Below are 25293 nucleotides of genomic sequence, written 5' to 3' on the forward strand. Positions count from 1 at the left end.
GGAAGTGTGGCAATTAATCAGTTAATTATAGATACCTAGATAGGCTTAGTGATTTTAGAGAATGGCATGCCAAACACAATCAAATTGCAATAAAGGAGAGTTAGGGTGCGTACCTGAACCGCTCTTCAAGCGCTATCATAAAACATAAAAGTTAGTGTAGAAATGTAGCACACAACATTTGTTTTATTCAAGCAAATCAGGCATATATCAAGACATCCAAGAATCACGTCAAATATGGATATGGTCATCAATGGCATACAAGTCCATAGAGTTCTAGAAAATAGATGAGAAGAGAGCGTACCTGGATAGCAAGCTAATACTCCTCTATGGGAATCAAGGTTAACCCAATAACAAATATAAAACAAATTCAAGCATATCTCCAAGAGGAATCAAAATCAATTAAATACCAAACAATCATCTTTAAAATCAATATTAGTGAAGATATCAAGAATGTAGGACCCCCCACCAAAGTCCATATTACTTTTGCACGAATCGATTCAATGAATTCCATTGTTTGGAATCATGAAGTTTGTTCATGCTTATTGAAAAATCGAGAAAACCATGAAAAATAGTTAAAAATCAGATAAAACAGTGAAAGTGCATGCCCGAAGGAAAATGGCAGCAAATAGCATGTTAAAATTGGGATTTTATACCTAGATGCTCCTAAGATGGATTTTTTTCAAAGCTGGGAATATTCAATTGAACAATGGTTTCAAAATTCAATTTAAAACAGTAAGTTCCCAATCAAAGAAGTAAATAGAGGAGAAAGTGTGTGCAGCGAGATAGCCATGATGGACTGGAGCTTGGGAGGTTTAGCTGTTGCTGGATTGCTGATGGTTGTATGAAGAGGCCTCTGTGCATTGCTGGCACGTCTGGAGTAGAGCTGGCCATATTCATTTCAAAGCACGCGCTCACTTGAGAAACCCTGATAAGACTTTTATGCAGGTCATGAGGTAAGAGTGTTGGTGCACAATTGAAATCCTCCAACAGTCTCTGTGCAACTTTTTCCGTTCACTTGCATCTATTTTAACCTTGAGAGACCCCACATAAATAAACGGTGTTTCAGGGGAGAAACCATCCTTTAAATGCAATAGAAAGACATCTTCATCTAAACTAAAGCATCATTTGGCAATCACTTTATCTCTTTCAAGATGCAGCCAAGGTATTCTCTGATTTATCTACAGCCATGATGTTGTGAAAATCAGCTGTGAGTCCTTTCAAAAATCTGGCAAAGCTCCTCTTCAAGAAACTATATTGTCCCCCCTAAAAATCTGGTCCTGCTTCTTCTTTCAAGATCTTCATTCTCCATATTTCTGAGTTTAAATTCCAAAATCTCATGCGAAGATTCATTGGCTGCAGATATGTCCTGACGGATGGCATGACTCCAACATGTAATAACTTTCTATGAATTCTGGGTCCACATCTGGTTTGGGAATGTGTAGAGATAGATTCTCTTATCTTAACATCTGAATTCTATTTCTATTGTCAACTTGCTCACAAACAAATCTCTTCGACTGAATGCTCGCGTCTTAATTGATTTTCAGATGTCCAGTTCCTCGGATGACTCCTCATTCATCAGGCGTATCAAATTGCCCATAATAAGAAATTAATCCTCAGTCAAAAGATTCAGCAACTTAGTCGCGTGTGTGAAGGCAAATGGGCAGTAAGCTAGAGATTTTCTGATGGATCTTGCATTTCTGGACTTTTGAAAGTGGCTGCCAAGAATACACCAAGCTCCTCTATCCTCTTGTTCCTCCTGAAGGTTTCTTCTCTCTTCTGTCATCTTTGTGCCAAGAGAATCCTCTTGATTCTCATATTGTGGGGTCTCATCTTCCACTGTGCTCTCATAGTCCAACTTTGTAGTTATGGTGCTGATTCCATGCTCCTGTTCCTCAGAAATTAATGCAGTAGACATTTCCTGAAGTTGCTCTTCTGGATTTTCTGCTTCTATAGTTTGATCAGCAGTGATCTCATCTTCAATAATTGCTTCAAAACTTTGATATGTGCATTCAGATACCGTATCAGATGGTCCTTTGATTTCTTCTTTAATTATACGTTCTTCTGATTCTTCCACAATTAGGCTTTTCTGTGTTCCATCATTTTCTTCAACACATTGTTCTCTGGACTCAGATATTGTTTCAGAAGCTCCTTCAATTGCTTCAACTTCATCTACATGTGGCTTTTCCAGAATTTCACTCTCCTTGTTTCTGTTCTCACATGCAATAGCTGGAAGTTGAGACACCCCTTCAGAGGTTTCTTCAAGCTTAACTCTGTCAACTTCTTCACCATGTGGACTAGTTTCAGTTGCGGTGTTTGTTTGCAATGTCTTATCTTCTGAACTAGTCTCAATGATCTTTATATGCTTGTCATCCAGCTGAGCTTCCTGCAAGCTTGTCTGTTCTGTTTCCTCTTTTTCAGATGCAGTATCAATATTGTTAGAGCAAGTGTCCGCGTCTTCTATGACTTCCTCCTTAATTTCTTCTGATATTCCAGATACAGAGCTGGAGACGTCCGCTTTCTTCTCACTACCCTGTTTCTGTAGCATCTCTTCTTCCATTGCTTTTATAACGGGAGATCCTTCAGGGTCTTTGCTGAAATCTTCCTCAACCTCTAGGTTCGCTTTTTCAGTTTGCACTTCTGAATCTGTTGCGCTAGGATTCTCATTGGATACTGTCTCAGAATGTTGCTCCTTGTCAATTGATTCATCTTCAATGGATACTGCAGGAAATTCCTTGATCTCTCTCTCTCTCTCTATGATCAGTTCTTTGATGTTTTCACTTTCTTCTGTAGCTTTCTCAGCTCCCTCAGGCACCTCTTCTGACAGCTCCATGACCTTGTCACTTTCTGTTGGAGAATCTGAGTATTTTATTGCAGACGCATTTTCTTGATGCTCTAACTGTGATACTTCATCTAGAGTAATGCATTCTTCTTTTGATGGTTCAATCGGATTAATTTGCTGTATGTTCTCATTGAGTTCAAGTACCAATCCAGAAATTTCACCTTCCTTAGCCTTTCCATCTTCTGAGTACCCAATTATGGTTGTAATTCCATGGTCCTGTTCTTCAGAAAGCAATGTTTTGGATGTTTCCTGATGTTGCTCTTCTGATTTTCCTGCTGTGGCAGTCTGCATAACATTAATTTCATATTCAATAACTGCTTCAACACCTTGATGGTTGCACCCAGACACTAATTCAGATGGTCCTTTGATTTCTTCTTTAATTATACCTTCTGATTCTTCCACAGTTAGGCTTTTGTTCAGAGGAACTGCATGTTCCATTGGTAGATGAAGAAGACTGCCTCTTAACTTCACCTAAAGTAACTGGAATTTCTGAACCTTTACGACTTGGATGGCAAGTTGGCTTTGAAGAAGTTAATTTCCCATCAGACTGCACAGCCTTCGAATCACGGTTATTGCTTATAGAAGAAACTGAAACAGATTCGCCACGAGATGCAGGTTTTTGATCAGGCTTTGGTGTAGAAACACTAGAACCAGCCATTGCTGAACTACCCAATGTACGTTCTGATTTAAACGAATTCTTCCTATCAAATGAGTTTCGTTCTATAGCCTGTTTTAATCCTTTTGGATTCTGAACATGAGAAAAATTAGGGGAGAGCATTTTAACTTTTGATTCAGTAGCATTTAAACGGCCTGAGGATTTAAATGACATGGATTTTCCCATCATTTTACTAACACCCTCCTTCATATCAAGGGAAGCAGGTTCCCTAACCCTCTTCTGCTTTTCAGGAAGAACTTCCTCTACAGGTTTCACTTTTGGTTTTGTGTTTGAAGTGCTGAAAGAATTAGACTTTAACAAAGCACCACGAGGTGTAAGTCGTGGACCTGCAGTTGGAGATCGTGCAGTTTCCGGAATATCACTGGAGTGTGTGGTAGAAGGCGTTTGATGGACTGGCCTAACTTTCCCCTTATCTGAATTCTTGAATGAACCATTCCGAGATAATGCAGCTATTCTGCTAGGGCTAGATGACTTTGGCGATCCCGAGCTTAGTTCAACAGCCTGCCTTTTCACCACTGGACCAACTTCTGTATTCTCAGCATGTCTCTTACCAGAGACTTGTGTACCTGAAACAACTTTGTGGGTATTGTTTCCCTCAACATCCGAATCTTTTGTATCCAACTTCACAAGTACATCAGCATTTACAGCATTTACAGCATTTGCTTGTCCAGAAAGTTGATTTTTCTCAGTACCCTCCATTTCAACTTTCACTTGCTTCTGGTTTTCAATTTCCTTCTCAAACCTGCATTCTTCACACATCCAATTACCTTCTAGAACTTTATCCAGCATTTCTCGCATGCAATAGGTGTGCTCAGCACCATCACTGCATCTACTACAAATAGCAAGTAAATCCTCCCGACCTGCATCTCCACAGATATCACAAACTTTGACATCATGTTCCACAACGTCTGATTCATCACTCTCATCCACAAGCTGAGATTGCAAAGAAGGTTTCTCAATATCAGGCAACTTAGGCAATTCATTGCACTTCTTGACCTCCTCATCTTGGTCTACACATTTCAATGCTTCAGTCGGCCTGTCCTTACCATCCTTGTCAGTCTCTACTTCTAAGTCTGTATGAACTTCAATTGAAACCACAGAACTGCCTCCAATAAAACTAGTTTTACTATTTGCAATAGTATCAACAGAGTCATATCCAGCAGATTTCTCACCAGATACAGCATTCAGTGTTGCCTCTTTTGTCGATGATGAATTCATATGCCCCATTGAGCACTCGGGCAATTCTTCCTTGAGATGAGAAGAGAAATCCTCTTCCAAATCCTTAACTTTTGGGTTGCAGGAAGGCAATCCACTGCCCTGTGAGCCAGTGCCAATATCAATATCTTTTAGGGAAGGAACCTCTGAAGGTGTTGATAAACTAGGAGGCACCTTCTGAATAGAATCTTGAGTATAACAACTCACTTGCCCACTGTTATTATGGCTCTTTTTCATATCACTGACATCATGACTGCCTGAGGCAGTTTGAAAATGAACAGTCTTTCCAAATCCCTCTTGACAAACACTACTAACTGAACCTGCACTACATTTTCTGTCAGTATTATAACTGGTCTTTTCATCTTTATTCTCAATAATACATGAGATGTTATCATCATGCACTTTTAAACCCTTTGGATCATCATACTTATTTGGAAGGCTTCTTTGATCAGAAACACATTTTGGTTTCGAAGCAAGGTGATCCTCTACAATATTTTCACTTGGAAGCATCTCAACATCTTCAGACGCATCCAATGCTGCTTGACTTTGAGCATTTTCAGAGAATGAATCATGACTTGAATTAGCACTGACTAGATTACTTATCTCACTGGCAGTATTTTGTAAGTTATCACATGTTCTACTCTTAAAAGGAGGTTGCACATCATTAACAGAATACTGGCTAACAGCATTTCCCCGGCAGTTTTCATCAGAAGATTCATCAGACTTTGACCCCATGAGAGCTTGGTTAAAATGCATGCAAGATGAGCAAGGAGTGGAGCACACGTTACAGGTCCCAGATTCTGCCCTAATATAAGCTTTCCGACTTCCCTTTTCAGCTGATGGCCTGTTTTCTCACCGTATTGGTCTGAATATCATAATCCGTCTCGTCCACAGGCCCTTGCATCCGACAGCTCCCTCTCAAAACTGAATCTAAGAACCTTAGGATCCACCAAAAACTCAAAAAACGTCCTCTACCAGTTCCCCTCTTTCTTTTCTTTGTTTCGTCCTTCAGCTCTCAAGAGGATTACGTCAACAACATCGCCCTTAAATGAGACCCAGATCGCACAATAGAAAACAATGACAGAGAATACCCAGTCGATGCGCAAACTGTCGTGCAGCAAGGGAGGAGTGCCAGAAAAATAGGAAAATATACAAATTGGAACAGAGAAACGGAAAAAAAAAACTCCAGGAAAGAAAAAAAAAAGAAAGATAGGCAAAAAGTAAGTCCAAACAAAGCCACATTCCATTGTTTTGTCAATGGGCTTAAAAAAAAGTGGGGATATCAGAGAATAAGAGAATGATTCTTGGATATCAATATCAATGACAATCCCATTCATCAGCCATTAACAAGAGAGATTAAAAAAGACTAAAAGTAGAAACCAAAACAGAGCATGCTCATGCTCAAATATACTCAGCAAGAGAGAGATCAGTCCCAAATCTCCACAACAATCAATAAGATAACACCGGGACTTGCAGAATAATATTTAGGATCATATAGAGATGAGAGGATGCAAATTTCACATAACCATACCTGAAAGAACCAATCTTTGAGAAGAATTGCTCGGCTTCCAATGAGATGAGGACTCGTGCTGCCAGTCCTTCCCTCTCCCTTTGTGCTTCTCCTCAAGACAATCCCCCCAAAAATCACTAGAATTCCTATCTCTCTCTCCTCTCAGTGCGTGCTGCCAATCCCCTCTCTATGCCTCCTTTCAGACGATCCTCTCTTCTCTCCTCTTCTTTTCCCTTTCTCCTTATACCCGTATCAGCCTCTCAAACTCCATCTGCTCAAGAGAATCCCCCTTTCCTTTCTTCTATTTCCCTTCCTTTTTAAAAAAATCAGAATGCTCATCTCCACTCATGCAGGGTCTTCTCTTTCCATATGTATGCAGCCACATTAATTCCTTTTTCCTCACAAAATATTTCTCTTACCTTTTTGAGTGCACATACCTTAGTGAGAGTTGAATAGCAGCCCCTATTCTCTTATCAAACAATTAAAAAAACGAAAATAGAGAGAATAAAAAAACAAAAAGAGTTAGCAATCTTACAACCTATCAAAGATTAAAATAAAATAAAAAATAAATAAAGTAAAACAAAATAATTGAATAAAATAGTCAATCCTATGCGGGTCATGCAAGTCATACAAAAAGTGAGTCTAAAAGTGCCTAATGGGCCAAGTGTATCTAAAAGCTATCCTAAAAATGAACGAAAAGCCTAAGTCTAAATTAGGGCTGCCAAGGGTCACAATAAGGGATCAAATAATCCCTCAACCAAAATCTCCGAGGTGACTCAGAAAAAAGGTAAGTGGTATGAGTAGCCATGGGCCACCAAGGAACTATTGTGGAGTACTGAAAACGAACTTAAAGGCGTGTGCTAAAGGGACAAAATTGAGGGTCTACAACCATCCTTTATAGGTTAGATAGAAGTGAGGCTGAGGGGTTGGAGAATCCTTTTTCGAAGGAAGTGGTGTTTGCAGCTCTTTCAGATCTAAGCAAATACAAAGCCCTAGGGCCGCATAGTTTTACCATGGCATTTTGGCTTTTTTGGTGTGATGTGGTGAAGGTTGAGATTATAGGCTTTTTTAGAGAATTTCATGAAAGGGGTAGATTTCTAAAATCTCTAAATGTCACCATCTTGGTTTTAGTCCAGATTTCAGACCGATTAGCCTTGTGGAGCCTTTACAAGTTGTTGGCCAAGTGTTGGCAAATAGAATCAAGAAGGTAATGGGAAAAGTGATTTCGGAACCCAAAATGCCTTTGTGAAGGGTAGACAAATACTTGATGCAGTTTTAATTGCAAATGAGGCTGCGGATTCTAAGTTGAAAAGCAGTCAAGGGGGTGTGATGTGCAAATTGGATATAGAGAAGGCCTATGATCATGTCTGCTAAAAGTTCGTGTTGGCAATGCTAAAAAAAATGGGCTTTGGTGAGAGATGGATTAAGTGGATGGAGTGGTGTATCTCTACTGTAAGATTCTCTGTTCTTATAGATGGTTCTCCCTCCGAGTTTTTCCAAAGTTCAAAGGGTTTGAGACAAAGAGACCCCTTATCCCCTTATCTGTTCGTGATAGTTATTGAGGTATTTAGTTGCTTATTGAGAAGGGCCATTAGTGGGGGCTTTATATCAGGGTGGAGGATAAGAGACGGGGTGGAGAGGGGATTCTGATATCTCACTTGCTTTTTGCGGATGACACCTTGGTGTTTTGTGAGGAGTCTCAGGATCAATTGACGCATCTAAGCTGGCTTCCCATGTGGTTTGAGGCTTGCTCATGGTTGAGAGCTAACTTGGAGAAGAGTGAGCTTATTCCGATGGGGAGGGTAAAAGATATAGAAGATTTGGCTTTGGAGTTGGGCTATAAAGTGGGTGGTCTGCCTTCTTGTTATTTGGGCCTGCCTTTGGGGGCACCCTTCAAATTAGAGGTGGTATGGGATAGTGTTGAAGAGAGGTTTCGAAAAAGGCTGACTATATGGAAGAGACAGCATATATCAAAAGGGGGAAGACTCACCCTAATATGAAGCACTTTCTAGTTTGCCGATTTACTTCATGTCTCTCTTCTTTTTGCCCAGAAAAGTAAGGCTAAGGTTGGAGAAGATTCAAAGGGACTTCCTGTGGGGGGAAGGAGCTCTTGAACAAAGGTCACATCTTGTTAGGTGGAACTTGGTTTGTCTGGAAAGAAAGAAAGGTGATTTGGGTGTGAGAAATTTAGCTTTGATGAATAAAGCTCTCTTGGGTAAGTGGAATTGGCGCTTTGCCATTGAAAGTGAGGCTTTGTGGAAGCAAGCGATCGGTCACAAATATGATGTAAAGGAGGGGGGATGGTGTACTCGGGCCGTAAGTGGGAGGCATGGTGTAGGGCTTTGGAAAGCTATTAGAAAGGAGTGGTTGGGTATGTATAGCAGTTTAGTCTATCGCGTGGGCAATGGTAGGAAAGTGAGATCCTGGAAGGATAAGTAGTATGGAGATGAGCCTCTTTGCGAGTCCTTCCTTTCTTTATTTGCCATTTCCTAGGCTAAAGATGTTTGGGTATCAGATGTGTGGAAACCAGATGGTGTAGAGGATGGTTGGACCCCTCTTTTCTCAAGGGCGCTTAATGATTGGGAGATTGAGATGGTGGAGCAGTTTATGCTAAAAATCCAAGCCTTTAGGGTGTAAAGGGAGGACGAGGATAAGGTGGTATGGACAGCATCTAGAAGTGGAGGACTAGTATTTGGAGAGCGTATGTGCCTCCTAAGGTAACTTTCTTCGCTCGGGAAGCATCCTAAGGCAAAATCTTAACTTTGGAGCAACTCCATTGGAGGGGGTACTCTTTGGCAAATAGATGTTTTCTTTGCCTTTCTGAAGCAGAAAGGGTGGATCACCTTTTACTTCATTGTGTTAAGACGCGGGCATTGTGGAATCTTCTTTTTTCCCTCTTTGGTGTGACTTAGGTTCTCTCTGGTTTAGTTAAGGAAACTCTCCTTGGTTGGCATGGAGCGTTTGTGGGAAAAACCCGTAAAAAGGCGTGGCAAATGACTCATTTATCTATATTTTGGTCAATATGGAAGGAAAGAAATTTATTAGCTTTTGGGAATGAGGTGTTTTCACTCCAAAGGTTGAAATGTTCTTTTGTATGTAATCTTTGGTCTTGGGTTAGGGTGTTTATAGTTTTGAGCCCTTGTTCTCTTGTTAACTTTTTTGAGTGGCTAGGCTCTAAGTAAGGGTAGGGGTTGTCGTTTCTTTCCCCTTTCTTGGTTTAGAGTATGTGGGTTGCTTTTGTATACTCCCTGTATACTTAAAGGGCACTAGTTTGGTGTTTCCTCTTTTTGTTTAATATATTTCTTTTTACCTATCAAAAAAAAAAAAAAAAAAAACCTATTTTTGAGAACTTTTTTCAATAACCGTTTTTTAAGAATTATTTTCAAAAAAAATTCCTAAACAAAGCCTTAACCTTTAAGGATCTAAAACTTTGCACTAAGTTTGGGGTTTTATTGTTGGATTTTCTTAGTCTTGCAAGCTTTATGATGATCTTGCAATATTTTCTTTAATTTACTTTTCATTTTACTTGAGCATTAAGTTTGGCTAAGTATTGAAGAATAACCTTGGCATACATTCAACTTCTTTTATGGACAAAGGAATGGAGCTAGATCAGACTTTCTTTGAATTTACGTGACTCATAATCAGATTGTAAAACATTCAAATTTTTTAACAAGGTACCTTGCTCATTTTCAAGGTAAGAGATTTTTTTTCAAGCAAGGGAGTCTTCTCTCATACTTCTTTTATTCTCATCCAACTTTCACAATTTTCATCTTAAGGCTTCCTTGGCAATCTCAAAAGACAACTTTTCTTCCAAATATGTTGTATCATGAGATGAACCTTCAAAATTTTCAGATTCAAGATCAGTTTCAAATTTAACATTTTTCTTTTCATTGCAAAGTGATATAGAAGGTAACAAGTATATCAACAATTTCGTCAGGCTCATCGTGCTCAAAAGACACAAATATCATCAATGTCATGTGACAATAAATCATAATTATGTTTATGCATGTTTCTAGCAACTTGATGCAATGAAATTTGTACATTCTTCATCAAAATCATACCAAATTACTTCTATGACCTTATCCTTTGACATTCAAGAAAGTGACCATTCTTTACACGGTAGAAACTTTGAATCAACTAGATCTTTTTTGTGCTTTTTAATCTTTTTATCACATTTCTTTTCCCTTGTTTAATCAAATAGGTTATCCTTTGTTTCTGGAAGTTTTTTGAACTTTTTGAAACTTTATCAAGCCTATAAATTTCCAATATTGGTCCTTTTTTATTCCTATTCTGATTTAGAAGCATGTTTATCTACTCCTAGTGCAATATTAATGTTTCTTTTTCTTAGGAACACTTGGAGTCATCTCCAATTGAAGGAAGCCAACTATCTCATCTGGCTTTATTGAATCAACAGTGTTCCATTCCTCTATTGTTATGACCTTAGGTCTAAAACGATCAAAGGGGATCTTAACAGTTTTTCGAGTAACCTTGGAATCAGGTAGAGGCCTACATAGATTGAAAGTTAGCATTCACAATGTCCATGATTTCAATAATATATTAAGAAAATAATTTTGTTGTGATCATTTGAAATTCATTACTTCACCTATCCCAACTTTACATAGTTTTTCCTACCCTAGTGGATATACATCCAATCTCTATTTAGCACCTTATCAGGATATCAACAAAATTGAACAGAACTCCAATCTCTATTAGACTTCATTTTCAGGAAGTATATCAGTTGTACCTTGGAGTGAGTATAATTATCTCCTTTGAAGTATGGAGGTCTACCTATAGAGGTTCCTTCTCAGAGAATTTCCATCTTAAGAGAATATAGTTTATCCATATTGAGACCATGAGCAAACATGTTTTGACACTATTTATGAGTTTTTAAGAGAGTGTGCAATGAACTTGAGATCTCTTTTAGATTATCAAATAACATATGCACATGAATGTGATTGCGTGATTAGCACAAGGTCATAGACTAAAATGTCTCTAATGAAATCTCAGCAAACAAGCACACAAATATTTTTTTTTTTTTTCGATAAGTAAACTCATATATTAGCAAAAGGCAAAGCACCGCAAAGCATACAGGGAGTATACGAGGCGACGAAGACCTCTCAACAAAAAAAAACCAAAAGAAACAAAAAAACCCACCAACCCTTAACTGGAGGCTATCCACTCCAGGAAACCTATAAGGGAACAAGCACACAAATATTGAACAAGATATAACATAAAAAATCTCTAAGTGGAGAAAGGAAAATAAATAAATAAATAAATAACAGTGGGTGCCTTTGTTGTTGCAAATCCACTATGAATATAAATCCAGTTTTGCCTACAAGTCCTCCAAGATCAATCACCAATCCCCTTAAGGAATCCTCAAAGTGATTATTTCTTCAATCCACACCTCTTTTTGATATGCTTCAATACGGCCCATCATGTGCTCACCACCAATCTCTCACCATAGCCTCCTTCAACTCTCTTCAATTACCACGAGTTTTCTTCTGCTCTACTAATTACATTACAACAGAAATCACCTTCATTATCTCATTGAAGTGATCTCCAAAAACTAGAAAACAAAAATTCTATTTGCAAAGCAACTTCTTCTTCATATAGATTCAGAGAACCAAAATAAGAAGATGTTTTCACTTGTAGCAACATCTTCATGTAGATTCAGAGAACTCAAATTGTAACTTCAAATTCACTCTTAGAATCTCAATTAAGGTAAAGCTCACATTTCAAAATCTCCCACCAAGAGTTTCACTTACTCTTCCTTTTTGAAATGAGAGTAGAACCAACTTAGTGCCAAGGGACATAAGGCACACCCTTATTGGCCTATTGTCATGCAAATTTCAAGGTGGAGGAGCATCCAACTAACTCAACAAATGTTTTTTCGCTTCTGGCCATTTGTTTCTATGGTCTAGAAAAATATGTCCTAGATGATTCCCATTGTTTCAACTCTTTCATGAAAAATGCTTCTCAAATCACTCACTCCAGTCTTTCACTCACATTACCTGTGAACTCCAATCTGCAGTAGTGAAATCCTATCAAAAGACTTGGATTGAGTTCCTGGTTCTCGGTTGCCTAGCTCTAGCAAACCAGGACTTCTGTTAGCAACCTGGAACAAGTAGCTTATCCTTTCAATCCCATTTTCAAGCTCAATTCCCTCCACCAGTGAAAACAAATGGTCTTATATAATCAACTCCATTCACTCCAGGGCTATACAGGAAACACTTGTGAGATGGCAGGCAGTAGCTCCTCCCGACTCACCATATTTCCAACCCCATTTGCTCCATCAAATTCATAAGAAGCTAACAAAATAACTAGCATTATATATCATACAATATCTATGCTAGTTAATTTACATGGAAAATGCAATTTCTACCCTAAATATGCCAACATACAGGAATACATACAATTTATACAAATATTGCAAGCTAACACAAGAAAATCATACCTGACTTGCTGATTTGAGGCAATTCACCAGAGAATGCATAGGTGGCAATGAGATCCCAATTGAGCTGTGACAATCTAACAGTCGCAGACTTGAAGGAAGCTCTGGAATTTGTGAAAGCTTCTTGCAGTGACTCAAGTCAAGGGCTCTAAGGTTAGAGAGTTGACTGATACCCACAAGTATGTCACTGAGGGTTCCTCCTTCCTCTGGACTGCACCGAATTAGATTTAATACTTCCAGTGAGGATAGATGGAAAATACAATGGAACACTCCTCCATTTAGATTGCAATTTCCTAGACTTAATTCTTTCAATGTGTTCAAGCAGTTATCACTCTTTATTACTCCTGGTGTTAGATTGCATTGATCTAAATATAGTTCCCTTAAGAGAGATAAACCTGACAGAGAAGGCAATTGACAACTAAGCGAATTTAAATAAAGAACCTCTAGACATGGCATTCTCTCCAAGTCCTCTGGCAATCTGTCAAGTTTTGAGCAGCCTTTAAGACTTAGAACAACAAGAAATCTCAAATTACAAATGCTGTTCGGGAGACCCTCAAGGTTTTTACAATTATCCAAATTCAAGTAGCGAAGGCCTTCTAGAAGTTCAATCGATGATGGTAGCTCTTTTATAGCTGTTTCATCTAAACAAAGCTCCTCTAGTTTTCCAATATTGCTCTTGATTTTTGGAAAACTAGCTAGTTTTGAACAACCAATGCAACGAAGAGTTAAAAGGTGTTTCGACTCATGAATGTCCCCAGGAAGACTCTCAAGGCTTACACACCCTATAAAATTCAAGGAAAAAAAAAGTTAGTTTAATAACACTCATATATGTGTGTGAACCTTAAGTAAAATTATACAACCTGAAAGAATTAGTTCCTCCAAATTTGGCACGTTTGAGAAATTTGGTAGCTCAATGAGTTGTTGTGAATCGCTGAGATTGATGTACCTTAAATTTCTAAGACACTGGAACAAAATAGAATTTCTATTAATAAATCAATTTTAAAAAACTTTAAAATATTATAAAATAAAAGCACAAATAAATAATAATCATACCATGTTTCCTTTCCAAAGTAGTTTTATGTTACTATTGCCCAATCTGAGGGAAACAAGATTGTCTGCATGAAAGTTTGATGGTAGAGATTCTAAAGAATATCCATCCCATCTAAGGCATGTCAAGTCATACGGAAATACAAAATCTTCAGAGAGTTGTACGTGATTGTGGGAGATGGAAAGCAATCTAAGTCTATGCATCCTTTCGAAAGCTTTGGATGGAAACTGTATCTGTTCTGATTTGTCCACATGAAGGGATATCCCTTCGATTTTTTCAGTCCCCTAGATAATAAGAGTATAAAATTAGAAAAGCACAATACATATAAATCCTTACTAAGGTGATAAAGATAAATAACGTCTTGAACAAAACATATTTTCTATATATATATATATATATATATATATATATATATCTTACCGTATTTCTTTTTAATACTCGATAAATATCTGTATGTCTCCATAATCTGCTCCTCTCTCCTGGCTCATTAGGACATTCTTGATCAACAATGCCCTTGCCCATTTGGGCTAACAAATCATGCATATCTATTCTGTTGTCCTGTGAAATGGTTATGAAACACCTATCAACGAGGGCATTTATTCCACTTTCCGCATTGAATTCGGAAGCATCCAATATTCTTGAAACTCTTTTCACATCACCTCCTCTAAAGAAACATGCAATGTCGAGAAATATCATCCTTTGTGTATAATCCAATCCATCAAAACTTATTTTAAGCACTTTTACAATTTCCATGTTAGGCACCTTTTCCAGCTTCCGCAATTCGCTTTTCCAATCGGGTAGTCTCTTTCCAAGTAATAGAGAACCCAAAACTTTAAGTGCTAATGGAAGACCATCAGCATATTGTACTACTTGATGAGAGAGATCTCCATAACCTTCCTTCGGATGATGTTGTTTAAAGGCATAACCACAAAAAAGTTGAAGAGCTTCCTGAAAATTGAATTTCTCAACTTCATACATATCATTCACTCCATGCCTAGTTAGCAAATCTTTTTTCCTAGTGGTAATGATGATTCTACTTCCTGGACCAAACCAATTATGCTTTCCAATCAAGTATTCTAATTGTGTCAGCTCATCTACATCATCCAGAAAAACAAGAACCTTTTTTGAGGAAAGCTTGTCCCTTATTTCTTTGATACCTTCATGAACATTCCCTAAAACTATTTTCCTCGTTGTCCTTAGAGTATCATTAAGAAGTTGTTGTTGTAACTTAAGAAGACCAGAATTTTCTGTGGATTCTTTTCTGACATCTGTGAGCAAGCTAACACTTTCAAATTGATATGAAATTTTGTTATAAAGAGCATTGATGATGGTAGTTTTACCGATTCCACCAAGCCCATAAACCCCAACCATGCGAACATCATTCAACTCAATCTTTAACAATGATATTAGTCTTTCCAAACGAGAATCCATTCCAACAATGTTCTCGTTAACGTCTAAAGTCTTAGGGAAGCTTCTAGGGACGTTCTCAATAATTTCATCAATAAGCTCTGATTCATACCTGCCAATTGCAAAGCATAATGGGACATGTGTACTGGCGCATTAGGATGAGTTGCAAAAAACAATAAATTATATGAAATAAATTTAATGATGCCTAGTTTTCCAACTATAACTTAGAAGGGCTAAAAGGAATTTAAATTAAATAAAATAAACCACATCTATCAAATTACATATGAGTACAGTTTCATTATTTTATATAATTGCTCATATATATGAAAGCAATAGGGAAAGAAAATGTAAAATATGAATTGCATTATCAAAAGTGGAAAAAAAAAAAACTAAAATATTTTTGTGTTAGCTTATACTATTCAATCTTTTGGAAGGTTCAAAATAAAGTTGACTTGTCTAGAACATTACTACCCTATTTTGATAAGGGATTCCATCATAGGATCAACTGCTAGTCTGCATCCAAGCTTTTTAATCTAATAATTTTACTACTGATTAGATGGTCAACATTACTATCTTCTATACTTGCATGACTTTCTCTCACCGTTTATTTAGATAAATGTCCCTTGCTGTTCCATATGTTGTATTTTGCATTTATTTTTGTCTCTAGCTGCATGAACAAAAATTTTTGAAAACCGTTTAATAAAAAATAACTTATGAATTAATTAAAAATATTTTATTTATAATTTTAATTCTATTGCATGAATGAATTAAGAAAACAAATTTACATCAATTTTAACCTAAAATAATTTAGTATATTCTTTATGAATCAATAAAATAGAATTTTGTTTTTAAGAAATTATAATATTATGGTATCAAGTTTAAAATTTTAATGAACAGATCTTTATTTTATAAATAATAAAAATGAATAAAAATTATAAAAATTTTAAAAATTTTAAAACTCACTTAGCTTTAAAAATTATAAAAATGATATAAATATTTTTTATATCAGCAGACAGAGAAAAGGAGAGTACTTCAAATGACAAATGAAGAGAAGTTACAATTACCTGTTCGTCGCATCATATCCGGCTAGATTGCTTGCTTGCCTCAGGGCAGTCTTCCATTTCCTTATCTTTTCCTTTCTCTCCTCATCTGCATTCTTCTCATGATGGGTAAATGCTTCTCCGTAAATCTCAGTTTGGTTCCGCACTTCAGACGGATCCACATGATAGAAAATTGGGATAACTACCATTTTTTCCCTTTCCTCTTTGCATTTCATGATCTTGACAAGCTCTTCCAGACACCATTTGGAACGAGCATAGGTTTCTGAGAAGACAACAATGGCACTCCTTGATTCCTCAATAGCTTTTAAGAGCTCTGGTGCAATCTCTTCTCCCCTTGGAAGTTCTTCATTATCTCTAAAGGTTCTAAAACCACTATTTATCAAAGCCTTGTAGAGATGATCAGTGAATTTTATGCGAGTATCTTCACCTCTAAAACTCAAAAACACATCGTAACTCCATTGAGAATGAGAAGTGGAAGAAGAAGAGGCCATGGTTGAACAGAAATTGAAAGAAAAATAAGGGTCTTTGGGTATTTAGTGGGTTGATTCCCTTAGCCTTATAGGAGTATGGATGTTGGTGGTGGGATGTTGCCTTTTCTTTCTCAATTGTTTTTATTCTTAGCTGTATCCCTCTAGCTGGTTCACATGACTCAAGGCCCTACCTCAATTATTTCCCTCCACTCTTTTCTTATACATTTTACTCTCACTTTTCTCTTTTTGACAGTCAACAATGGCCGACAGGCTTGTCTCTGCAGTTTACAGCTGTTCTTTTCTTTTATTTCCAATTAATTTCTAAAATATAAAATATAAAATATAAAAAATGATCGAATACATGTGGTCTTTACTTAGGTCATAATGTCGTGTGAACGCACATTAAATTAAAGTTATTCAATTAATTTTTGTCTTTTCCATAGTGAGCAATATTATAGTAGAAAATAAAGGTTTATGAAGTTAATATGTCAGGTAAAGCTAACAACTTTGTAATTATAAGCTTGGTTTTTGTAGATAGAAAAATATGATAAGTCATATGATAAAAGGTAAAGAAAATTTTGATCTTGAAGAGTAGAAAGAAGCACAAAACCTTCATGAAATTCTAATTCTAAGGAAGAAAGACCATGCTCAAAACTCGAAATTTAAATTTTCACAGCCTTTCATATTTTGCAGATGACTTTATTATTAATAGAAGCATATAAATAAATATTGTACTTAAATCCCACTAATTTATAGGTCATCATAGTAATGAGTGGGAAGGTGGGTACCTTTAAAAAGAATAGACTAAACCAATTGCCCTAAAATTCAAAAGTACCTTTATCATAAAAGTGTTGTAATGAGAGTGGATATCTTTTGAAAGAATAGACAACCCTGAATTTCAAAAGAACGTGTGTTTCTTGGCAATTGTATCCCAACAGTCTTATCTTTTTTTACTTTAATATCTTTTATTATTATTATTATCGTGAGGATGGTTAAAGAGAAGTCTTTCTATGGTTTAAAAAGGAAAAATGTGAGTGTTAAGTTGGTATTTTTGCCCTTTTAGAAAATACTTAATTTTAAGATCATTAATAGGAAGAAATAAAGAGCTCACAAAAAATAAAGACATTTTTATTGACTGATCTAGGTAACCCTTTCATGGTTTTTAATTGTAACTTTGTCGAAAATCTTACTCCGTCCTTCTTGTCTTCTTCTTGTCATTCCTAAGTTCCAACTTTAAAAAAAAAAAGTAATAATATTAGTTTTATGTTTTAGTGAAATAGGTTGCAAAAAAAATCCTCTATTTTTTTTTTTTAACACATCTCATTTAAAATTGTCTTCATACATCCTTTAACAACTTATTATGCATTTATGGTTCGTTATGATTATATCGATTATTAGTTTTTTTTTATTATTAATTTTTTTATACAAGAGACATTTGGGAGGGATTAGGTGCATTCCAATCTTGATTTTAGTAATTTTTAAATCTTAGTTTAGGACTTTATTTTTTATTGATTTATAACATATTTAGGTTTGTTTAAAATTTTAAAACTTTAATTTTATAAAATAGATTAAAGTTTTAAATTAATTAATAATTGATTTCATTTTCCTTTAAAATGTAGAATATGATAAAAGGTCGTAACAAATTCAAACAAATCTTTATACAAATGAGAATTTAAGTCATCCAGTCATTTTATTAAAAATCACTTTATAAATTATAAAAATAAAGATATTAATCACATTTATTAATATGTTTTTTTTTAAAATTGACAAATCATGATGAAATTAAAATCTTTTCAACATTTTATTAATTATAAATTAAAACATCACTATAATTATTCAATTCATGGAATATAAAATTAGTTATTTTCAGTAATAATAATAATAATGATAATAGTGATAATAATAACTAATCATATTTGAATAACATTTCATCAATTATATATCAAAATAAAGTTTTATGTTTATCATAACCTATGTTTTAAAACAAAATAATAAAAGTTATATTTCCATCTAAATGTATTTACATATCTACCTCCATAGCCCATTGTATTAAAATAATCTAATAAAACACGGTATCCCATAACCGGGCAACAGCGCAGCTGCTCCTAGCCTTAGCCCCTTGCAGCTGTCTGTTACAGTCCAGCTTTGGCCGCCCAAGACGTACATCTTTAAAAGTTGATTCTATTTTTTTAATTGAATGTTTTTCTCGTAACTCTTCTCGATTAATAAAAAATAAATAAATAAAAAATAATAATAATTGGTTTTGTTTTTTAAAGTTGAGTATTTTCTTTAACTAATTGATATCATAAATATATAAATAATTTTTACATTCATATTTTTTAAAAAATAAAAATGTTTCATTTTGAAAATTTTATGCATTATTTTAATTTTTTCAAATAAAGGATTATTTGTAAACATATATAAATATGTTTGATTTCAATAGTCGATAAATTATATAATCAAAATATTATAAATTGGTAAATATCAATTATTGGATTTTATGAAGATAAAATATATGATATCAAATAGTAATGCATTATATTTAGAAATAGATGATGTATTTTTTTCTATTTTAAATGTAATTAATAATATTAAAAATTAATTAATAATGACATATTTATGACAATTTTTGTTTAAAAATATTTATAATTTTATTTAAAATTAAATTTCATTTTATATTTAATAATTATATAAAAGATAAAAAAATTTTAAAAGTAAATCAAACTAATTTATTTATAAAAATTTATTAATTTTCACTATTTTACTTATTATATATATATATATATATATATAAATATATATATATATATATATATATATATATATATATATATATATATATATATATATATATATATATATATATATATATATATATATATATTGGGACTGAAACCTGTTCTCCTTTCTCTCCTTCTTTCCTCCATTTTTCTTCTGCTCCTATTCTTTGTTTACCTTTCTCCTTGTCTCCGTTTCTCTTCCAACATCCAAATTTTTATTCATGATGGTTGAACTATTACACTCTTCTAAGATCAAAACATTACTCATTGAGGCCAAAATCCAGATTGTGATTATTGTAAAGATTCCTAATTAGGGTTTCAGTTTTTGTATTAATTTTTTTGTTCTTTTTATTTTTTGCATTTTTGGTCTTTTGTGTTATTGTTTATGTTTTGTTTAGTTTCTGGGAAATCCTAGAATTTATGAAGGTTTTGGCTTTGAAATATCCAAAAAATATTGAAATAGAAATGTCCAAAAATAAAAAATAAAAATTGTTGAATAATGTTGAGTTTTTGGTTGAATTTTTGTTTGACCCATTTTTTTATTTTCCCATTTTCTGATTTTCCCTTATAGGGTAAAAAATTTTCCTTCACTGTGAAGATATGAGAACACTTAAGAACACTGATTGAAAAAATGAATAACATCTTATTTTTTTTCTTTTTAGAACATTGACAAAAACACAAAAAAACACCATTTTTTTGTATTTTGAAAACCGGGCTTTAGAAAACATGAAGAACACATAAGAACAAAAAACACTTTTTTATCAAACACATTTTGTGTGTTTTTTGTTCTCCCTTTTTGAAAACATTCACCAAACATGCCCTATTTTTTGCAGTAATTCTTTTTCTTCTTTTTCTTCTTCGCCCGGGGGAGGAAATTTTGGATTTCTTTGCAATAACTTAATTGAAGTCATTTCCTTTGAGAATTTCGATGTTCATTTTCCCACACTTTGCTTTTGTTCCTAAATTTAATCTTGCTTTTATGTCTTTCAAGTAGTTATTTAGGTTGAGGAAAGAGGGCCTTAAGTCTTCCCTTTTACCCTTGAAATGATCTTCTCACTTAGGATGATTATTGATTTAACTAGCTTATAATCTGGCCGTCTTTATTTTTTATTGAAATCATCATACCTTCATGTTTGGAAATTGAAGATTCAAGGCCCTTTTGATGGACTGTCTAGTGGAGTGTGCATGTGGGCATAGGAATGAATTAACGGAGACGTGAAAGCTTTGATCAGTCCATGAAATACAAATGAAAGGCTATCACCAAAAATTAAGCGTGCATGCATTGATAATAGACAAGTAAATGAGAGAAAATGAACTTCAAATCTTACTTGACAACGATACTACTATAATGGGATATTCCTCAACATAGTGGTTATTACTTAATTTGGTATCAATAACTATGCTAAAACCTTGCCCATTACTGAAAATGGACAGGGAATAAGCAAAAATATTATAATATGTCTCTAATTGATTCCTTTCATCATAGTAAACCATTGGCCAGATTGGCTTAGTTAACTAAATGAAAACCCGATTTCTTATATTTCGAATGAACCAAAAAGGATACAGTAGTAAACAGCTATGGAACCAATATGTATGAGGATAAAAAACAACAACAATTTTGATTGAAACTAATCTTGAAATAATCAATGGCTAAGTACATCAGGTTGTGTTTATAAAGTCCTAGTTCATAAGCACTAAATTCTAATGCTAACACTCTCTCCAAGTGCTTTCAGCCTGCTGCTTCAATACAAGTACTCTATATGCGTGCTTGATAGTAACTTGCGCTTGATAATAACTTCTCATGTCCTATATATTTATACCCGATCAAGGGCTGCCATTTTATAAGATTGTTGAGTAATGACGCTGCTTGTTGAAGGATTGTGAGACAGAACAATCTCATACCCATCATCACATGACTGCATCCCCTCGGCCATGAGTTGCCAAACCAAGCCTCACCAATTCCTCCACTTCTTGCAAAGTTGTAGATGTTGGTATAAACAGCATTCAAAAATGAATCCCTTGCACTTGGACTACATCCCGGGTCTTTACTCGATTTCCCAAATTCAGAAAAAACCATTGGCTTCTTTATTATTGTCTCTGAGTCGGTCAAATGGCTCGCATCCATCTTAGCATGAAAGCCATCTGTGAGCTGTCATCCTTCCCAGACAGCCTATTGGAAATCAGGCATACAAGATGTTAACTTCAACATGCATGTTCTTAGTAAACTTATAATTATAATTGGTAGCGAGAAGTAATCAGAATGTATTACTTACCAAGTATCAGGATATGCATGTATGGTTGAGAAATCAATCTCCTTAATAAGATGATTGCTGATAAAATCTGTGCCAACTTGGTAACCAGGGTTTATTGCCTTCTTTTCTGGCATTGAATCTCCATAGAATCCTTCCATGCCTACTGTCAACAAGTGATTGCTGTCAATGGATTTTACAAAGCCTGCCATTTCTTGAATCCATCCCCGTCATATTGAAAATTGTGATTAGTTTAAGGAAGCACTTCTCGATAATTATAAACATGTGCACCAAAAGGCTACCAACTAATGTTATGGGGGTGTGTCAAGGCTCACATTTAGGGTTTTTCCAGAGTAATCAACTTGGCAGCGTGGCTCGTTTATCAGTTCCCATGCCATGATTGTGGGGTCATCTTTGTAAGCAACTCGGGTGATTGTATTGATCCTTGTTAGCACTCTCTGCAAGAAATTAAGCCAAAATTAGTATCGGAATCAAGTCATTACGAAAAACAATGCCGGCCAGACTCCTCAGCAAATATATGTTAGGTATTTATAATTTGTACCTTAACGTGGTTCTTATAGTAGCCTTTGACGACTTCATTAACGTAAAAATCATCATCACTGTTCACTGGAGCACCAGCATTTCTAGCCCAATTCACGCACTGAGGCCTTCCTCCAAAGTCTTTGTAGTTGTTGCTCAAACTCAAAATCAAGCGGACTCCATTCTTTCTTGCTTCCGAGATCACAAAGTCAAGGCCCTGAATATTTGTTGTCATATGTATCAAAGGAATTAGTAAATTAAATCTATACATAAATGCACCAAAAAAAAAAAAAAGGGATTTCTGGAGATGTTGGAACCTGAAAGACACGCTCATCATAAACTCCAGGAGATATTTGAAGAGCTTGGGTGCCTCCATCGTTGAATGCCCATGTCCTACAGACACTCAGCCGTGCAGCTGCAGCGAGGCTAAAAACATCCGACACTTTACTCCTTTGGCTTGGATCTGCAGCCACGTTCATCATCCAGTATGAGTTAAACCCGTTGAAGAAGAAAGGGGAACCATTGACAATGAATTGAGTATTTCGAATTTGAACAAATCCCGAAGATTGAAGAAGTACTCTAGCTTCACAAGCTAGGGCAACGAGTAGGAAAAGCACTGAAAAGGAATTGATTCTACTGAAGCAGGCCATTGTAGTAACTGGGTTTTGTTTTAGGACTTCTTGTTGGTCTGGACATGAAGCACTTGTGTTGAGTTTGCTGCTTATTTACAGCAAAAAAAATGGAGAGAGGAATTTGCTAATTTAGGAATGCTTTTAGCAGAGGAGAGGCTGCGTCATATTCCATGTGAAATCATGAGGAAAATTGGGAGGTGTATAATCAGTAGAGTGAGATTGTGAAGAATGAAAAATTAGAGGAAGAAGATATGGTAGTTGAAAGTGTTGGTTAAAAGTTAGATGAAGAGAACATGGAATTGTTAAGGCAGTAATAATTAAAGATTTAACCGAAATTCCTTAAGATGAGGCTCAAAATTTGTTGCTAAATATAGCAAATATGCTGCTGATGGCTGCAATCCATGTGGGCTGTTAATGACAAAGCCATGTGCAGCCTACCAAGAAATTAAAAAAACTGCGCGCCCCTGGATAACCTCATATTTCCTTCAGAAGTTGTTACTTTATCTATCACACTCACATGGTGCGAGGCCAACCTACCTTCACAATGATGAATCAACACATGGAAAGTGTCACATGACTAGAACATGGACTTAATTTGGGCATATGATCAAATAAATATAATATCTTAATATGTACTTTGCAATGGACTAATATATATATTAAAAAGCTTTAGTTCAAAACTCATGTGACCATATGAGATGGCTGAAGTACCATTTTTAAATCTTTTTCAGGGAATGTGGGAGTTATTCGAGGGCCATTTTTAAATCTTGAGAGGCTGCAGACAGCCATGTCATCAACGGCCCACATGTATTGCAACCATCAGCTGCATGTTTCCTATGTTTAGTAACATATTTTGACCCCCATCTCATCTCAATGATCCTATACATATATACATGTATATACTAAAATTATTTGTTGAGGCAGTCATGTGAAGCTGATTTCACACCATGTGATCATATGAGATGTATAAAGTGCAACTTTTTGGGGGAAAGGGGGAGTTATTCTACCGCCATTTTTAAATCTTGAGGGGCTGCAAATAGCCATGTCATCAACGGCCCACATATATTGCAACCGTCAGCTGCATGTTTCCTATATTTAGTAACATATTTTGAGTCTTATCTTAATGAAGTTGCTATTGAATCTTTAATCACTGATGCCTCAACAATTCCATGTTCTCTTCAACTAAAACTAACCAACACCTTCAACTGCCCTATCTTCTTCCTCTATTCCTTCATTGTTCACAATCTCTCTCTGCTGATTACACCTCCCAATTTTCGTCACCATTTCACGTGTAAAAGTTTTCCTAAATTAGCAAACTTCTCTCTTCATTCTCCATCTATAAGTAAACAGAGAACTCAACGCAAGTTCCTCAGGCGATCTAAACCAACAATAATTCCCATAATAAGCACACTTAATGTAATGGCATACTTCAGTAGAAGGAGCCTTCCTTCTTGTAGCCTTTGTTTGTAAAGCTAGAGTGCTTTTTCGATATTCAGGAAAACTCAAAAATACTCGATTCATCCTGGACAGTTCCCCTTGCTTCTTCAATGGATGACGAATGTAGCAGCAGGCCCAAGCCAAAGGAATAAAATATCTGTTGTGTTTCACTAGGCTGCAGCTGAATTTTTGGAAAATTTTGTGAGCACTATATTTTTGGAAAGCAAACAAGAGTAGTGATATTTGAGACTGCAATATTCCACTGTACTGAAGGTATCTTAGATTATTTCCATGCAGATGATTTGGGACCAACCTGAGTAGCATCTTTAGAAGGTATGCACTATTTTATTACTTTTGTTGATGACTTCTCTAGAAGGGTTTGGCTGTATGTAATGTAAAAGGTTTGGGGTGTATGCCATGAAAACTAAGAATGAAGCTTTGGGAGTGTTTTTTAAATAGAACGAGATGATTGAAAGTCAGACTAGTAGGAAGATCAACTATCTAAGATTAGAAAATGTGATCCATTTCTCTATGTCAAAATGAGAGCATTGTTCAACATTTCACAATTAGAGATACACCACAGAAAAATGGGATAGCAAAGCAAATGAATCAAATAAAATTGTTGCAAAAGAGTACTCGATATATGTTGCCAAATGATGGAATGAGAAAATCAAGAATTTTGGGTTGAGGCAGTGGTTTATGCATGTAATCTTATCCAATCGTATGCCATCGACTATAATTAAAGGTAGAACTCTTATTAAGGTAGAGTCTAAAAAACCTGCAAAAGATTATGATTCCTTATTAAGTTTTTGGTTCTTTGTCTTTTTTCATGTGAAGGAATCTAAATTAAATTTGAAAGCCAAGAGATCATTATTCATGGAGCTCTGTATAGGTGTGAAAAGATATTATCTTTGGTGCCCATAAATTAAAATAAATAAATTTGAGCAAGGATGTAACTTTTGATAAATCTTCTCTATT

The 25293-nt window shown here is 35.4% G+C and overlaps 1 protein-coding gene and 1 pseudogene across 3 annotated transcripts in view; both read right to left on the reverse strand.

The window, feature by feature from the left end:
- The window catches only part of LOC117906633 (disease resistance protein RPV1-like), a 58527-nt gene extending 41768 nt beyond the window's left edge, over positions 1-16759 (reverse strand). For all 3 annotated transcript variants that reach the window (XM_034819748.1, XM_034819747.1, XM_034819746.1), the window contains exons 1-5: positions 16211-16759; positions 14160-15258; positions 13745-14023; positions 13552-13654; positions 12695-13473 (exon numbers count right to left, since the gene is read on the reverse strand). In XM_034819748.1, the coding sequence (XP_034675639.1) occupies positions 12695-13473; positions 13552-13654; positions 13745-14023; positions 14160-15258; positions 16211-16698 (2748 nt within the window). In that variant the 5' untranslated portion in view covers positions 16699-16759. The remainder of the gene's footprint in view (positions 1-12694; positions 13474-13551; positions 13655-13744; positions 14024-14159; positions 15259-16210) is intronic.
- A 4215-nt stretch (positions 16760-20974) lies between these two features.
- On the reverse strand, positions 20975-22896 carry LOC117906636 (annotated as a pseudogene).
- Positions 22897-25293: the final 2397 nt, after the last annotated feature.

The sequence above is a fragment of the Vitis riparia genome, chromosome 18 (genome assembly GCF_004353265.1).
Source record: "Vitis riparia cultivar Riparia Gloire de Montpellier isolate 1030 chromosome 18, EGFV_Vit.rip_1.0, whole genome shotgun sequence".
In the NCBI taxonomy this organism is placed as follows: domain Eukaryota; kingdom Viridiplantae; phylum Streptophyta; class Magnoliopsida; order Vitales; family Vitaceae; genus Vitis; species Vitis riparia.